General features: G+C 43.4%; 1 protein-coding gene across 2 annotated transcripts in view; it reads left to right on the top strand.

Annotated features, from left to right (window-relative positions):
• LOC115461023 (UDP-glucuronosyltransferase 2A1-like) overlaps positions 1 to 1,838 on the top strand; it is a 102,431-nt gene extending 100,593 nt beyond the window's left edge. For both annotated transcript variants that reach the window (XM_030190541.1, XM_030190542.1), the window contains exon 7: positions 915 to 1,838. In XM_030190541.1, the coding sequence (XP_030046401.1) occupies positions 915 to 1,191 (277 nt within the window). In that variant the 3' untranslated portion in view covers positions 1,192 to 1,838. The remainder of the gene's footprint in view (positions 1 to 914) is intronic.
• The last annotated feature ends 16,096 nt before the right edge of the window (positions 1,839 to 17,934 follow it).

The following is a 17,934-nucleotide window of genomic DNA, read 5'->3' as shown; positions in this document are numbered from 1 at the left end:
GGGACAGAGAGAAAGAGACAGTGAAGGCTGTGGGGGGTATATGAGAGAGGCTGGGAGGGGGCATGGGAGAGAGAGAAAGAGACGGTGAAGGCTGTGGGGGGTACATGAGAGAGGCTGGGAGGGGGCATGGGAGAGAGAGAAAGAGACAGTGAAGGCTGTGAGGGGTATATGAGAGAGGCTGGGAGGGGGCATGGGAGAGAGAGAAAGAGACGGTGAAGGCTGTGGGGGGTACATAGAGAGGCTGGGAGGGGTCATGGGAGAGAGAGAAAGATGGTGAAGGCTGTGGGGGGGTACATGAGAGAGGCTGGGAGGGGGCATGGGAGACAGAGAAAGAGACGGTGAAGGTTGTGGGGGTGCATGAGAGAAGCTGGGAGGGGGCATGGGAGAGAGAGAACATGAGTGTGCTCACATGCACATGTGTGTCATGGCCCTCCATATGTTATGAATCACCCTTTTCAGAGATTGGTCCTAACCTTGTCTTTGAGACTCTTCAAACAGGTCTGATTTCTGAAGGGTCAGCTCTGGGAACCACAGCCATTAGGCAACAATTAATGAGCTGCAATTATGGCAGCTGTCTTTGTGGCATGTCCACCACACACCTTCCTGCGGCTCTCTGATCAGATATGATCTGTTAATCAGTCCGGAGAGTCAAAATGGCTGCATCTTGCAAAAATATTTGCTGAGGAACAGACATCTAGCAATGATTTATTTCATATGTCCTGTTTACATTTCATTGACACTGGTTTTGGTTAACCATAAAATATACTGCTAACATAACCTAGTAGAACCTTGATTTAAAAAAAATAAATTTACATACACCGATGATATTATCGTGTTGGCACAGTAAGGGCAAATGATGGTTTGAAAATGAGCAGGCCACTTCCATTCATATGTGTTGTGCTTTCTTCTCACAGATATAAAGAAAATGCAATGAAGTTATCCCAGATACAGCATGACCAGCCTATAAAGCCATTGGACAGAGCTGTCTTCTGGATTGAATTTGTTATGCGTCAGAAAGGAGCAAAACACTTGAGACCTGCTTCCCATCATCTCACATGGTACCAATACCACTGCTTGGACGTTATAGCATTCTTGATCCTCTGCCTGGCGGTCTTCCTTATAGTTTCTATTAAGTGTTGTTCATTTTGTTTTGGAAAGCGGAAAAGAGTTGTAAAGAAAAAAAGAGAGTAATGCTGCTTGAAATATTTTTCTATTATGAGTTTTCCCTACTTGTGTGTTCTATCTAGTCTAAGTTTAGTGAACAGGTGAGAAAGTACCACTTAACTTGAGAAATGTTTACATTACCTTGCTGTCTTAATGTTAATCTATCAACAGATGCACAGTCTATACTGATACTTAAATTATCAAATCAAAAGTTTACAACCCGTTGATGTATGTTAAACTTCAGAACAAATGGATAGCTTACTTAGATTGTTTTTGTAGGAATTATTACAATATTCTGATTTCCCAGGGCCTTAAAAAAATCAAATGGTGTCATTGGTACCTCTTAGGATTATGACTCCAAAAAGATTTGTTTTATGCATATTATGAAAGGAATGACCCTCGCTCATAATCCAGCGTTTCCATCTCTCAGATTTACTGCTAGTGTTAATCTTAATCCTTGAATTCTACCAAAGAAAAGGTGCAATATGTACATCCAGCATATGAAATCTTAATAACAAAAATAATGACCATAAAGTCCACCACTGAAGTAATTATCTATCAACCACAAATTGGCACAATAGATTCATACTATTATTCTTAATCAATAGAAATAGAATAAAATAAAACATGGAAAAGAAAATAAGATGATACCTTTTTTATTGGACTAACTTAATACATTTTTTGATTAGCTTTCAAAGGTAGCCCTTCTTCATTAGATCAGAAATAAGCAAATGTTGATAGATGACAGTATATATAAGTGAAACATCAAAGCATTTCAGTGACAGTCTAACAGGATGAGGGTGGATGAGGGACAGGGAGATATGCATGGTGATAAGAGGGTGACAAAGCCGTAGAATTTTATGGTTTATAATGGGCTAGAAAACCCAGATCTTTGTTAAGTCCTGTCTGGTGGGTGTCACAATATTTAATCATTCTAACTTCAAAGGTCTTAGGTTCCTGTATTGTTTTAAAGTTCCCTTTTAGTATTCTCACCATAAAATCATTGGTATAGTGTTCTCGTTTTGTGAAGTGCTGCCCCACAGAGGTGACATCTTGGTTGGTACTGACATTTTTCAAAACATTCCCAAAACAACTATAGGGATACTATTATTCAAAATAGGAGGAAAAGACGTTGCCAATAATTTTTCACCTGCCTGGTTATTAACAAGACGATGAGGGGCATAATTGAATGGTGCGCCCAAGTTTTCCTGAGGGCGTCCTCGCAGGACATCCCCGCGAAGGGGCGGGGAAACCCGTATTATTGAAACAAGGTGGGCAGCCATCTTTCGTTTTGATAATACGGTCGGGGACGCCCAAATCTCAACATTTAGGTCGACCTCAGAGATGGTTGACCTAAATGTTGAGATGGTCGACCTTAGAGATGGTCGTCCCTGGTTTTCGGCAATAATGGAAACCGAGGACGCCCATCTCAAAAATGTCATGGGAGGAGTCAGCATTCAAAGTGCACTGGTCCACGTGACATGCCAGGACACCAACCAGGCACCCTAGAGGGAACTGCAGTGGACTTCACAAATTGCTCCCAGGTACATAGCTCCCTTACCTTCAGCCAGATGCACTAACTGAATGGAAAAGCCCTTCCCTTACCAATCCTTTAGCGATTCAGAAAGGAACAGGCATGCATGAAGGAAATTGCATGCAAATGAGCTGCTCGCTGTTAGCTCATTTGCACACGATTTCCTCCTAAGGAGGGGAAGCCAGTGCAGAGCAGCCAGGCATTATGCTTGGCTGCTCTGCGAATGCCAAAGATGGCTTCATATATGAAGACAAGCTGCGTGTATAATAGTCGTCTACAACCTTAAATAAACACAAGTCCAGGTGAAAACGTCCAAGTGCTCGTCCAAAATGTGGATGTTTTTGTGAGGAAGGATGTCCATGCCTTTGCTATGCCTCAGACACACCCTTTATTTATTTAGATTTTGGATCATAAGTAGCAGCAGTGGGATTTGAACTGGCCATCTCTGGATTGCAAGACCAGTGCTCTAACAACTAGGCTACTCCTTCACTCCACGCCCTTGAAATTTGGCCGTCCCTGTGGGGGGGGGCAGTTCAGGACGTCCAAAATGTTTGAAAGAAGGACATCTACGCCTTCGCTATGCCTCCGCTGACACACACCACACCTCCCCCCCCCCAGGGACCTGCATACTGCTGAGATGGACCTGAGTATGATATTTGACGCTGGCAAAAAAAAGTTTTTAAAGTTGTTTTTTTCAGGTTGGGAGGGGGTTGGTCACCACTGGGGGAGTCAGGGGAGGTCATCCCCGATTCCCTCCGGTGGTCATCTGGTCAATTCGGGCACCTTTTTGAGGCTTGGTCATAACAAAAAATGGACCAAGTAATGTCGGCCAAGTGCTCATCAGGGACACCCCTCTTTTTTCCATTATCGCTCGAGGACGCCCATCTATTAGGCACGCCTCAGTCCCGCCTTCGCTACACCTCTGACACGCCCCCAGGAACTTTGGTCATCCCCACGATGGGAAGCAGTTGGGGACGCCCAAAATTGGCTTTCCATTATGCCGATTTTGGCGACCCTGAGAGAAGGACGCCCATGTCCTAATTTGTGTCGAAAGATGGGCGCCCTTCTCTTTCGAAAATAAGCCTGACTGTGTTTCAAAAGACAGTCAAGCAGCTTAAAGAGTGAACACTTATCTGCAGTAGCTGCTCGATTGTCTTTTGAACTATGTTTCTCGGAATGAATTATAAGATATGCAGTTTCACTTGTTAATGATAGCCTTCATGGATTGAAGATTTGAAGAACTGTTCTACAGTAATGAAAAAATTTGCTTAAAAATATGGGCAGAAAGGAGGTGTTTTGTTTTATTTTTATTAGCTATGAAGCAGAAATATCACAACCAAGAACATTTTGACCAGGGATTACATCATTTGCTGTAAGACCATTATCCTGTCTTGTTACTAACCGGGCAGGTGAAACATTCTTGGTGACATCTGAGGTCTTTTCCTCCTGTTTTGAATAATTATATGAATCTATTGTGTTCACTGGCAGCCAGCATATGAAGACATACTTGGCAATTCGTTTTTAACCCATTTTAACTCTGTATTTTCTGCCACATATTCTTGCTCTCTGTATTTCTGCATACTTGTTTCTTATTGGGACAGTATATATATGCTTTTAAATAAATAAATAATAATTTTCTTTATGCGTGCATTGTGCAAAATAGTTTCTTTTTAAAAAATAAAAAAGCTTCTACAACAGTGCTGTTTTTTATTTTTCTCCATTATCAGTCATTGGTGTTGTTTATGGATTTTTTTTTTGCATCAAGCTTTTTATCAGCTGAAATGGGAGTGATCACAGCGTCATCATTTTCTGTATTCTATCAGGCTCATGATCTAAGGGCCCTGTTTACTAAGGCACGTTAGCATTTTTATGTGCCTGATTAGCGTGCGTACTAACCATATAGGCGCCTATAGGGATATTCTAGGTGCGTGCACAGTTAACGCACGTACATGGTTAATGCTGATTAAAAAAACGCTAACACGCCTATAACACAGCTTAGTAAACAGGGCCCTGAGGGGTCCTTTTACAAAGGTACCCTGAAAATTGGCCTGCAGTAGTGTAGGCACAGGTTTTGGGCGCGCGTGGATCCATTTTTCAGTACACCTGTCAAAAAGGCCTTTTTTACATTTTTACAGAAAATGGACATGCAGCAAAATACAAATTGGTGCACGTCCATTTTGAGTCTGAGACCTTACCGCCAGCCATTGATTTAGCGGTAAGGTCTCACATGGTAACCGGGCGGAAATGACCTACGCGCGTCAGAAAATAAAAATTCTTTTTCAGAGGTGCATAGCAGACGTGTGCAAAAAATGAAATTACTGCAAGAGCCACGCGGTAGTCAGTCAGACACTCCATTTTGGTGCGCATTGGGCGCACGTAGAAGCTTACATGGCTTAGTAAAAGGGCTCCTAAGTGTTTTCCAGGTACAGAGCTGTTATATTGTTGAACGTTTGTTGATAAGATCCCACCTTACCATTTACCAACTGGTCATAGGTGGTCGGTGACTCAGTTGTTTGGGGAGGCTAAAGTGGGCAGGACTAGGCAGAGGAAAGCAAATTAAAATCCTTCAGGTGGGGGCAATCCTGCAGGAAAGGGACTAGGGCACTTTTAAACACAGCAAAGGAGGAATCCCTCACTATGTAGCTCTGGTACAGCTGCATGAGCTGTTTCCTTCCCCCCACCCCCACCTTCCCCCTGTACCTCTGTTACTGATGGTAATATGCAAACTGAATATATACTCCAGGAATGATATTTTAAAAAAAATCAAAATAATACACAAAAAAATACAATATATTAAATAGAACAATATTTGCAATATTCTGGAAACATATACAGGCATTTTAACACTTAGCTCTCATTCAGCCCCAGCACTGCAGTCCACCATCATCCGGTTGGCTATGTGGTGTTCAGCAACCACTGTAATAGAAATCCTGTGGTTATTGGCAACCTTAAAATGATTTGCCTCTCAGGTTTTTTTGGCAGGTTGCCGGTTGGCCACCAGGCTTCAGATCTTCTGGCCTTTAGTTTATTGTTAAGTTACCAAACATATTTGGAATATGTTTTAACATTACATAAGTACATAAGTACATAAGTAGTGCCATACTGGGAAAGACCAAAGGTCCATCTAGCCCAGCATCCTGTCACCGACAGTGGCCAATCCAGGTCAACGGCACCTGGCACGCTCCCCAAACGTAAAAACATTCCAGACAAGTTATACCTAAAAATGCGGAATTTTTCCAAGTCCATTTAATAGTGGTCTATGGACTTGTCCTTTAGGAATCTATCTAACCCCTTTTTAAACTCCGTCAAGCTAACCGCCCGTACCACGTTCTCCGACAATGAATTCCAGAGTCTAATTACACGTTGGGTGAAGAAAAATTTTCTCCGATTCGTTTTAAATTTACCACACTGTAGCTTCAACTCATGCCCTCTAGTCCTAGTATTTTTGGATAGCGTGAACAGTCGCTTCACATCCACCCGATCCATTCCACTCATTATTTTATACACTTCTATCATATCTCCCGTCAGCCGTCTCTTCTCCAAGCTGAAAAGCCCTAGCCTTCTCAGCCTCTCTTCATAGGAAAGTCGTCCCATCCCCACTATCATTTTCGTCGCCCTTCGCTGTACCTTTTCCAATTCTACTATATCTTTTTTGAGATACGGAGACCAGTACTGAACACAATACTCCAGGTGCGGTCGCACCATGGAGCGATACAACGGCATTATAACATCCGCACACCTGGACTCCATACCCTTCCTAATAACACCCAACATTCTATTCGCTTTCCTAGCCGCAGCAGCACACTGAGCAGAAGGTTTCAGCGTATCATCGACGACGACACCCAGATCCCTTTCTTGATCCGTAACTCCTAACGTGGAACCTTGCAAGACGTAGCTATAATTCGGGTTCCTCTTACCCACATGCATCACTTTGCACTTGTCAACATTGAACTTCATCTGCCACTTGCACGCCCATTCTCCCAGTCTCGCAAGGTCCTCCTGTAATCGTTCACATTCCTCCTGCGACTTGACGACCCTGAATAATTTTGTGTCATCGGCGAATTTAATTACCTCACTAGTTATTCCCATCTCTAGGTCATTTATAAATACATTAAAAAGCAACGGACCCAGCACAGACCCCTGCGGGACCCCACTAACTACCCTCCTCCACTGAGAATACTGGCCACGCAATCCTACTCTCTGCTTCCTATCTTTCAACCAGTTCTTAATCCATAATAATACCCTACCTCCGATTCCATGACATTATTAGCTATACTGAAAAAGCGCAAGCTAAATCCGAATCCAAAATCCAATACTAGGTAGGGTTACCATATGGCTCCAGAAAAAGGAGGACACATTGATCCAGTCCAGGTTTTGCTTACATTGAAAGCAATGGAAGTAAAACACAGACCAATCTGTCCTCCTTTTTCTGGAGCCATATGGTAACCCTTGTATATATTTGGGTGTATTTATCCCTCCCTGGCCAGCAGTCAAACCTCTAGCCAGAGATGAACAAATCACCATAGGCTGCTTCTGGTATATTTACCTCATTTATCTGAACTTCTCAGAAGTACTAGCTCAGAAGTAACCAAGAACACAGACAAATATAATTAGAAGGTATCTTTTATTTCCTATCCACCAAGTATAATTACAATTACCCATTTGCTCTGTAAGTACAATTTACAGAACACCATATGTAATGAGAAAGACAACTCAATTGGTTATGGGAATATAGTTTTCTGGGCCTGAGTCTTTAATGTTATATTTCACTACTGAAAGCCAATTAGTAAATATAAAAGACTCAATGCTATCTGTGTTACTTTGCCAATTCAAATACTGGTCATTGGTTTCTGGCAGGAGAGAGCACCACCAGAGCCATCTAGCCAAGTACAAACAGGAATATCCTGTTTTCCAAACAGTGGCCAAGCCAGGTCACAAGTACCTGGCAGAAACCCAAATTGTGGCAACAGCGCTTACAGTTCTCCCCTCAACTAATTCCCAGGATTTGATTTTCACAGTTTAGAGGGAGCCCAAAAGAACTAACTGAAATCCAAGGTGACTTCACAATACAGCGGAAAACATTTTTTTTTCAAGAATACTTAAAATAATAAAGCTCTGCTCTCTGCAGTGTTTAATCTGTGATAAACAGCTGCTTTTCTGCCATTGCTTAACTTCAGAAAGGAACACTGATTACAATCACCTTTTTATAAATGTTTTTGCCCAAGCAATGGTACCTACTGGGGAGAGCCTATCCATCTCTATGCATAGGTTTGTACTTGCATAAACAAACATTGCATTCCAATTACTGAACTCTGCAGTGACATGTAACATGGCAGTGAGGTCCCCCATTCTCCACAGGGATAGTTAAAAGCAGGACTCAACACTGTTACCTCTTGTACTATGCCCTGCATTCCACTAAGGACTAGATCTTTACTTTACCTTATTTGGATTTGTACCCACAGTCATCTGAATTGAGAACTCATTTCTATGTGGCTTATATTGAATTGAGCAGAAATACAGTCATGAAGCAGAAGCATGTCATTTCTCAGATAAAGAAGGCATAAAAAAGGGTGACATGGTAGAGAAGGGAAGGCTCATTAGGAGATGTAAACAGGTCTATGGGAGGGTATACAATCTGTGGGGAGGAGGATGGAGTACATGAACAGGTGTTAGACTATACATGCTAGGTTTTATCTAGCGACAGGAATTTTTAAAATAAAAATGTTTTCAGTTTTTTCAAAAGTTTTCATAGGATGCGTCGTATCGTATGTCTCTTGTTAGTGTGTTCCACCATTTGGCCTCATTGTATTGTAGTCCGGCGAAGTGGGCTGATTTGTAGACCACACTTTAAAGTTGGGGCAGTGGATAATTAGGTTGTCTCTGAGCTTCTCCTTTAGGTTGGCTAGAGGTAGCTCTACTAGTGACATCATATAACTTGGTGCAGTGCCATAGATAACCTGGTAGACAAAGGTGCAGATTTTGAAATCACTCTGGCTCTTATTGGTAGCCAGTGCAAGAACTGTAGTAGTGGAGTCGCTGGTTCATGTCTGGTCAAGCTGTAGATTAGATGAGCAGAGGTATTTTGTACTGTTTGCAGTTTTTTGTGAATGTATTCCCTGCATCCCGTATAGATTGTGTTACAGTAGTCTAACTAGGACAAGACTTTGGACCAAAATTTGGAAGGTGTTTTTTGAGAAGTGGTTTCTTAGTCATCGCAGGTACCATGGTAATCTGAAAATTTTTGATATTAGGCAGGGGTGTGCTGGTAAATTTTTAACAACAGGCTCTTTCTCCGGACGTAGCCAGCTCTGCAGTTGGAAGGGCCAGGGGTGGCCGGGGGGGGGGGGGGGGAGCAGCACTTGCCTCTCTCTCTTTCCTCCCTTCGTGCGGGCACACTAGGCATACCTTTGCTGGCAGTCAATAAATGAACTGTCACCACTCCCAAGGTCTTGCTCTGAGCAGCATACTGAAACTTCTCACACATGCTGGAGAAGTCCCAGCCTGCTGCTCAGAGCTGGAAACAAGGAGCGGGGAGCAGCAGCAGTCTATTTACTTGGGTGGCAGGGCTCAGCATCCCCACCAGCAAAGTAAAAGAGAATTCAGCAGGGGGCCCAAGCCCACATTTTGGGAGCCAGTTGTTAAAGTAGCCATGGAGGGCCCTACTTTAACAACCGGCTCCCAAAATTCTTAAAAACTTAACAACCGGCTCTTGCGAGCCTGTGAGAGCCTGCTCCAGCACACCACTGATATTAGGGCAGATACTTGTGGTTTGAAAGTTATTTGCTGATCAAGTAGTATTCCCAGTACCTTGATGTTTGAGTTAAGAGAGTGTTCTGTTCGGTGAGTTTGCTGATTTGTATTGGTTTGAACAGGCTGGTTATCACCATGAACTTCATTTTTTTCTCTGTTAAGTTTAAGCTTGAAAGCTGTCGCCCAGGATTCCATCAGGTCAAGCGCTCATTTGATTTCTCCTGTCACGGCTTGGATTTCATTTGCAAAGGGGATGCAAATGGTGACGTCACCTGCATAAATGTATGTTTTAAAGCTGTTCTGTTCTAGTTTGTGTCCTGGGTGGGGGCATCAGTATGTTAAAAAAGGATGGAGATATGGGGGAGCCTTGGGGTACTCCGCATTCTGGTGACCGTTCTGATGATAGGGTCCCAGATATCTTCACTTTGTAGAATCTATTTCTCAAGAATCCCTCAAACCAGGAAAGGGTCGTGCTTCCGATACTTAAGTTGTATAGCATGTATAATAGCAGCCCATGGTCCACCAGGTCAATTGCTGAGGACATGTCAAACTGGAGGATCATGACCCTCCTGCCCATGCTGATCTCCTTTGTCAATTCAGTCATCAGAGTTGTTAGTACAGTTTCTGTGCTATGACAAGGTCAGAAGCCTAATCGAGAGCTGTGCAATAAAGACAAATGTGTTATATAATCCTGTAGTTGTTTCAGAACTATGCCGTCCATCACCTTGGTAAGTAAGGGAATGGAGGCTACGGGTCTGTAGTTATTATTTCATCTCATGAGATCTTCCTGTTTTGGGGGATGGGGGGTTAGGATAATGCCTCCCTTCACTATTGGGAAGTCCCTGTCTAAACACAAAGGTGATATGTTTGGTTAGGCTTTGTATGAATGTGTCAGAGGGGTTCTTCAGTAGAATATTTGGAATCTAGTATGCATTGGGATTTCATGTAACATCTCATAAAGCATCTGACCATGTCATTGGAAGGTGGTAAAAAGCAGTGTTTCCCAAGTCCGGTCCTGGAGTACCCCTTGCTAGTCAGATTTTCAGGATATCTACAATGAATATGCATGAAAGAAATTTGCATATAATGGATGTAGTGTATGCAAATCAAGTTCATGCAAATTCATTGTGGATATCCTGAAAACCTGACTGGGAAGGGGTACTCCAGGATTGAACTTGGGAAACACTGGTGTAAAGAATAACCACGTTCTGTCTACTGATAGGGGGTCCTAGATGTGTCTTGTAGAGTCTAGGTATTTCCCTGTGTCGCTTATTGGATTGGGCAATCCTCTTCTACATTCCACTAAGGACGAGATCTAAAATAACTCTCTCTCTTGTCGGTTCATGGACCAGTTGCTCCAAGAAGTAGTCATTTATTACGTCTAGGAATTTTACCTCCCTTGTGCTCTGTGATGTACTATTTATCCAGTCAATATTGGGATAATTGAAATCAAATACTATATAAAATCCACTCTCTTCCAGTGTGAAAATGGAATAGTCTGCATTCACATTATACAAACTTTTTAGAATGTGTGTTGTGTGTTATTTTATGTTCTTATTATGTGTTTTAATATGTTTATAGTATATTTTAGAATGTTACTTTTAAGTATATGATATTTTTTGTTATTAGAATACTAGTGTGACTCCTGAAGCAGGCGGCTCCATCCGCCGAAACACGGCCCATGTTGGGTTCTTTTCCTGGTGATTTGAATAAAAGGATTTTCAAGCAACATCTCCTGAGTTGGCTCATCATTTGGTCAACCTCTACGTCACCCTGTTTTGGCTTTCTTCTCCTTAGAGGTTCCCTTCCTGTTTGCTGTACTGTTTTTCTGAAATTTCTAAGGTCAGAAATTTCTAAGGTCAGAAAACATGGGGGTAGATTCAAAAAAGTGCACCAAACATTAGGCATGAAAAATATGGGCACTATGGGCCAGATTCTATATAAGGCACCTAAGAAATCCGTGTGGTAAAGATTTCCGACTAAGCGTATTCTATAAGCGGCTCCAAGATTTAGTCGTGGTGTATAGAATATGCTTAGTTGGTATCCCAGCAACTAAAACTACGCGCCTACATTTCTTCCAATAAAGATGTGGCATCAATCCCTGCGTGTAGATTTACACGCACTGGGCTGTATTCTATAACTATATGTGTAAATTTTGGAATGCCCAAGGAATGCCCATTTCTCTGCCCATAGCCACATCCCTTTTGAACTGCATGCATTAGAATTTAGGCGCAGTTCATTACAGAATACACTTAGCGAGTTGTGCGTGCAAATTCTAATTATTGCCAATTAATGCTCATTATTGCTTGATAAGTGCTGTTATCAGTGCTGATCAGCTTGTTAAATCAATTAAGTTACACATGTTGTTACATGGAGGGGCATCATCGAACGGGGCCGGCCATCTATTTGGGCGCGTCCATCTCTAAGGCCGGCCCTGTAAAGCGCCATACATGACCGTATTATCGAAACAAGATGGTCAGCCATCTTTTGTTTCAATAATACGGTCAGGGCCAGCCAAATCTCAACATTTGGGCCAGTGTTAGAGATAGCTGCCATTGGTTTTTGCCGATAATGGAAACTAATGGCGGCCATCTCAAACCCGGCCAAATCCAAGCCCTTTGGTCATGGGAGGAGCCAGCATTTATAGTGCACTGGTCCCCCTCACATGCCAGGATATTACTACTACTACTTATCACTTCTATAGCGCTACAAGGCATACGCAGCGCTGTACACTATACACATAAAGACAGTCCCTGCTCAAAGAGTTTACCAACTGGGCACCCTAGGGGGCAATGCAGTGGACTTCACAAATTGATCCCAGGTGCATAGCTCCCTTACCTTGGGTGCTGAGCCCCCCAAAACCCACTCCCCACAACTGTACAACACTACCATAGCCCTTAAAGGGTAAAGGGGGGCACCTAGATATGGTACAGTGGGTTTCAGGTGGGTTTTGGAGGGCTCCCATTTACCACCACAAGTGTAATAGGTAGGGGGGATGGGTCTGGGTCCGCCTGCCTGAATTGCACTGCAGTACCACTAAAAACTGCTCCAGGGACCTGCATAGTGCTGTGATGGAGCTGGGTATGACATTTGAGGCTGGCATAGAGGCTGGCACAAAAATGTGTAATTTTTTATTTTTTTTGGTGGGAGGGGGTTGGTGACCAGTGGGGGACTAAGGGGAGGTGATCCCCGATTCCCTCTGGTGGTCATCTGGTTAGTTGGGGCACTTTTTTGAGGCTTGGTCGTAAAAATAAATGAACCAAGTGAAGCTGGCCAAGTGCTCGTCAGAGCCAGCCTTTTTTTTTCCCATTATCGGCCGAAGCCAGCCATCTCGTAACCACGCCCCGTCCCACCTTCCGTACCCTGCCGACATGCCCCATTTAACTTTGGCTGGCCCTGAGACGGAAAGCAGTTGAAGCCGGCCAAAATTGGCTTTCGATTATACTGATTTGGCCGGGTTTAGGAGATGTCCAGCCATCTCCCGATTTGTGCCATAAGATGGCCGGCCTTCTCCTTCGAAAATAAGTAGGATAGTAGCATAGTAAATGACGGCAGATAAAGACCTGTACGGCCCGTCCAGTCTGCCCAACAAGATAAACTCATTTTACATGGTATGTGATACTTTATATGTATACCCGAGTTTGATTTGTCCTTGTCTTTCTCACAGCACAGACCGTAGAAGTCTGCCCGTACGGTCAAACCAGACCGTAGAAGTCTGTTATAGAATACACCTGAATTTCAGCGCGAATCTCTAGGCATACTATATAGAATCCAGCAGTATGTGCCAATTGTATAAGGGCAATTGCATGTGACATTGCTGTTATAGAATAGAGCGCAAGTGTAAATGGTTGCTCCTAAAGCAGGCAGTTGTGCACGTACATGCTAGCATTCTGTAACTTATACTGCAAGATACACCCTGATCCGCTCATGTGCATGCTTGCTTTGTAGTTGCCCTCTAGGCACTATGCTCCTGATATTCAAAACCATTTAACCGATCAGGAATGGCACCTGACTGCTTAAATGGCACTTAACCAGTTATCCAGTCATGTTCAGTGGGAGTTAGGTGATTATTCCCATTGAACATTCCCAGTTAGAACCTAGGAGATAACCAGCTATATCATATGATATAGCCGGCTATCCCTAAATAACTAGGGGCCAATATTCAGACAGCAGGAGTTAGCTGGGCTAACTTCTGCAGCCAGTGCTAAACCCAGATATTCAATGCTTGGCCATTTCCAGAGACTGGCATTGAATATCTGGTTTAATTTTAGCCAGTTTGAACATAAAAAGCTAAGTCTATTTTAGGTGGTTATGTTCAAATTGGTCAAAGATCCCATGTATTCAAGCAGCCAAATGTGGAGGGGCATAATCGAACGTTGCCGGCAAAATAGATCGCCGGCGCTACAGCTGGCCGGAACCGTATTATCGAAAAAGATGGCCGGCCATCTTTTTTTTCGATAATACGGTTTAACCCGGCCAAATGCCAGAGTTCACCGGGTTTGAGATGGCTGGTTTAGTTTTTCAGCGATAATGGAAAAAAATGCCGGGGATCTCCAACCCGGCGACATCCAAGGCATTTGGTCGTGGGAGGAGCCAGCATTTGTAGTGCATTGGTCCCCCTCACATGCCAGGACACCAACTGGGCACCCTAGGGGTCAGTGTGGTGGAGTTCAGAAAAAGCTCCCACATGCATAGCTCCCTTACTTTGGGTGCTGAGCCCCCCCCCAAACCCACTACCCACAAATGTACAACACTACCGTAGCTCTTAGGGGTGAAGGGGGCAACTACGTGTGGGTACAGTGGGTTTTGGAGGGTTCCCATTTACCAGCACAAGTGTTACAGGTAGGGGGGTGGGGTGGGCCTGGTTCTGCCTGCCTTAAGTGCACTGCGGTACCCACTAAAAGTGCTCCAGGGACCTGCATACACGCAGGCCTCTAGGACTTGTTGCTGCTGTATAACCTTGGTATACCAGTTGACACCTGAAGACTATCTCTTTGAAAAAGTCCTTTATTTGAATAAGCACGTTTACTCACAGTTAACTGCATATTACAGGTTGTGCCCCACTGGCAAAGAGTCTCCCTGGTACTGAGATTAGCAGTAGGTCAGAGCTGGCAGAATGGTGTACAATGCCCTCTTTCAGCAACATTCAAGGTAATAACTAAGTTCTCTAACGTGGGTAACACATGAAAGGGATCTAAAAGTGGCTTACAAAAATGGCCACTACCTCATGGACTACCAGAAACAAAACTGGGCACACTCTGACCCAGTTAGCAGGGGGAAAAGCACCATGGGAGTAGAGCCCACTACCCTACACCCACCATAATGCATTGCTGATGTGACTCTGCAGTGCACCTAACAGAAAAGGTGTCTCACTCACCCAAGAGCCACATCACAATCAGGGAAAGGCTGTCAGAGGATAGAACACATTCTGCTGTCATGGAGGTGGGTACGGCATTTGTGGCTGGCATACAGGCTGGCAAAAAAGGTTTTTAGTTTTATTGTTTTAGTGTGGGAGGGGGTTGGTGACCACTGGGGGAGTACGGGGAGGTCATCCCCGATTCCTTCTGGTGGTCATCTGGTCAGTTGGGGCACCTTTTTGAGGCTTGGTCGTGAAAATAAAAGGACCAAGTAAACCCGGCAAAATACTGCTTAACGCCGCTTTTTTTTCCATTATCTACGAAAGCCGGCCATCTGGTAGCCACGCCAATGCCCGCCCATGTCCCACCTTCGCTACGCTGCCGACACGCCCCCTTGAACTTTCGCTGGTGAGGCGACGGGAAAGCGGCGATGCTGTCAAAAAAGCCGCTTTGATTATACTGATTTGGCCGCTTTCGAGAGATCGCCGGCCATCTCCCGATTTATGTCATTAAATGGCCGGCGATCACTTTAGAAAATGAGCTGGATAGTCACTAAAGTAGGGTTGACAATCGGTGGATAGCTAGTTATATCACCTATCTACTAGTCGCCAACCAGTGATATTCAGCAGGAGATAGCTATCCCTCACTGAATTTCGCTGGAAACCAGGTATGAGGCATTTAACCAGCCAGGTGCTGAGCCTATCCAGTTAAATGTTTTCAATATGGTGGTATATCCAGTAGTGTGCTGAGAAATTTTTAACAGGCTCTCTTTCCAGGCATAGCCAGCCTGCAATTTGGGGGGGGGGGGGGGGGGCTAAGGGAGCAACACATTCTTTTCTCTCCTCCCTCCCCCCATGCAGGCAGGCTAGGCATACCTTTGCTGGGAGGGATGCCAAGCCCCACCAGCCAAATAAATGGACTACCGCCAGTCCCCGCTGCTTGTTTCTGGCTCTGAGCAGCATGCCAGGAATTCTCATGCATACTTGTACAAGAAGACCTGGCAGTCCCAGTACCTGTAAAATGAAACTGTAAACCGCTTAGGTCTAAGTGGTATATAAATTACTTAAACAAATGAAATGAATGAAAGTTGGCTGGCCCGGCTCGGTATCCCTGCCAGCAAAGGAGTTCAGAGATGCCAAGGGTGGCCCACCTGGAGATTTACCACTGCTATTCTGGAGATTGAAGGCCAATGAGTGAGGTTTTCTTGTGGGCTCCAGTCACGTCTAAAACCAGTTCTGGCAGATGCACATTCAAAAACTGACATATACATAATACATTCAAAACTTAATTATTATTTTCTCATTGCCATCTTCCAAAATTTCAGACAGCAGATGTACAGATCAGCAGGACCCAGAATAGTGCAAAACAAGTAAAGTCAGAAACATAGTTTATACCTAATTATTCAACCACCCTTAGGATTCACCTTTGGGTTCAAAAAGCAAAACCATGTGCATGTAAGGACTGGATAAATTAATTAAAACACAGTTTAAACCAAATGCCCTTAATATGTAATACTTGGTAGCAATAATGAAACATTGATGGAAATTTCACAAAGCAAGCAACCTGAGCCAACAGATTTATTTTCCATTGAACATAATTAACTTTGTATGGCAGCTAATATGTGCTAAACTGGCCAATGCTGACACATTTAGACTCCAAACAGAACCAAGACTATAAGCTCACTGCTGAAACACATTGATCAATGGTATAAACCCACACATATCAGCACCAATGTGTATAAATTTTCAAAATATTTTACTTTAACCAGTTCTTTTTCATTTTTTTCAGAAAATCATTTTTTAAAAAGTGCCCTCAGCAACAACCACTATTTTTAGGCAACACTGTTTAATTGCCAAGTGGCATAGCACCTCTTTCATTGGGCTACTCTCCTATGTTTTTTTTTTAAGTGCTATAATGCTTGTGCCAAAGTGCAAAGTGCTACTCAAATAGCTTAATTAAAGAATACAAAAATGAAAAACAAAAAAATCTTATCTGAACAGTATTGATTGACGACTATCACTTCGCCCTCATTTGCTCATGTGTAAGACCAGTTGGTCAACTTCCCCTGGAACGCCCGACACCGTGGGTTTCAAGAACTCTTTCATCAGGGCCTTGGGTTAAGGCCACACAAACACTCAGGATAGAGCCGTCTTCTCCTCACATCACTTCTTGTGAGCTATGCTTATGTCACACTGATGCAGGTTTTTAAAGGCGCCCCGTCCTACTTCTGACGCCACTGCAAAGTTCAAAAGGGGGTAATTAGTACCTCAATGAGATCTTAACCAGCATTAATTCATACAGTACACGCAAACAACAGCTCTGCTCCATGCAGAGCTGCTACATGAGAGCAAAAACAGTTTATAAGGCAAAAAATTCACAATAAAAGTAGAAAGAGTATGATTGTTGAATTATACGGAGAGCTATTAAATCATCGTGTTCCACTCAATGTTTTCATTCAAACCCGATGGGTTAATAGTCTTCAATTTATATATCCAATTTTGCTCACAACGGGTTAACACCACCAAGCGGTTGTTCACTGTAGGTAATAAGTGGTCAATAATGAACCACTGAAGCTCAGAGAACTTATGTTCATATTGGACACAATGCGACACTAACGATGCCGTCAGATTTTTCGTAGTCAATCGACTTTTGTGTTCTATAAGATGAATCTTCATCTTCCTACTAGTTCGTCCAACATAATAAAGAGTGCATGGGCACTGAATAATATATACCACAAAAGAGGATTGGCATGTTGTTTGATGGTTCAAAACAAATGTTTGTTGTGATCTGAGGGCTGTCCATTGTTGCATTAGTCTAGTTTGGGGACAAAATTGGCATTCTCCACAGGGTTTATGCATTCCCTGCTGAATCACAACAGGCTGAGTGAGAACAGTATGGACCAGATCGTCTTTTAAATTACATCTGCGGGTATACGCTATACATGGCCGTTGTGAAAATTCAGAGTGAAGAGAAAGCACTTGCCAGTGTTTGTAAATTAATTGTGCTATTTTGGGAGCCAAAGTAGAGAAGCCCAGTACACACACCATTTTATCCATCTTTTCCTTGGGTCTCTCTGATAGTAATTATGCATGTTGAGCATACCAGGCACGTTTGTAGGCCTGGCGAATG

This window comes from Microcaecilia unicolor, chromosome 2 (assembly GCF_901765095.1).
Source record: "Microcaecilia unicolor chromosome 2, aMicUni1.1, whole genome shotgun sequence".
Lineage (NCBI taxonomy): Eukaryota > Metazoa > Chordata > Amphibia > Gymnophiona > Siphonopidae > Microcaecilia > Microcaecilia unicolor.
Note: the sequence above shows the minus strand (reverse complement) of the source record. Positions and strands in the feature narration are given on the sequence as shown.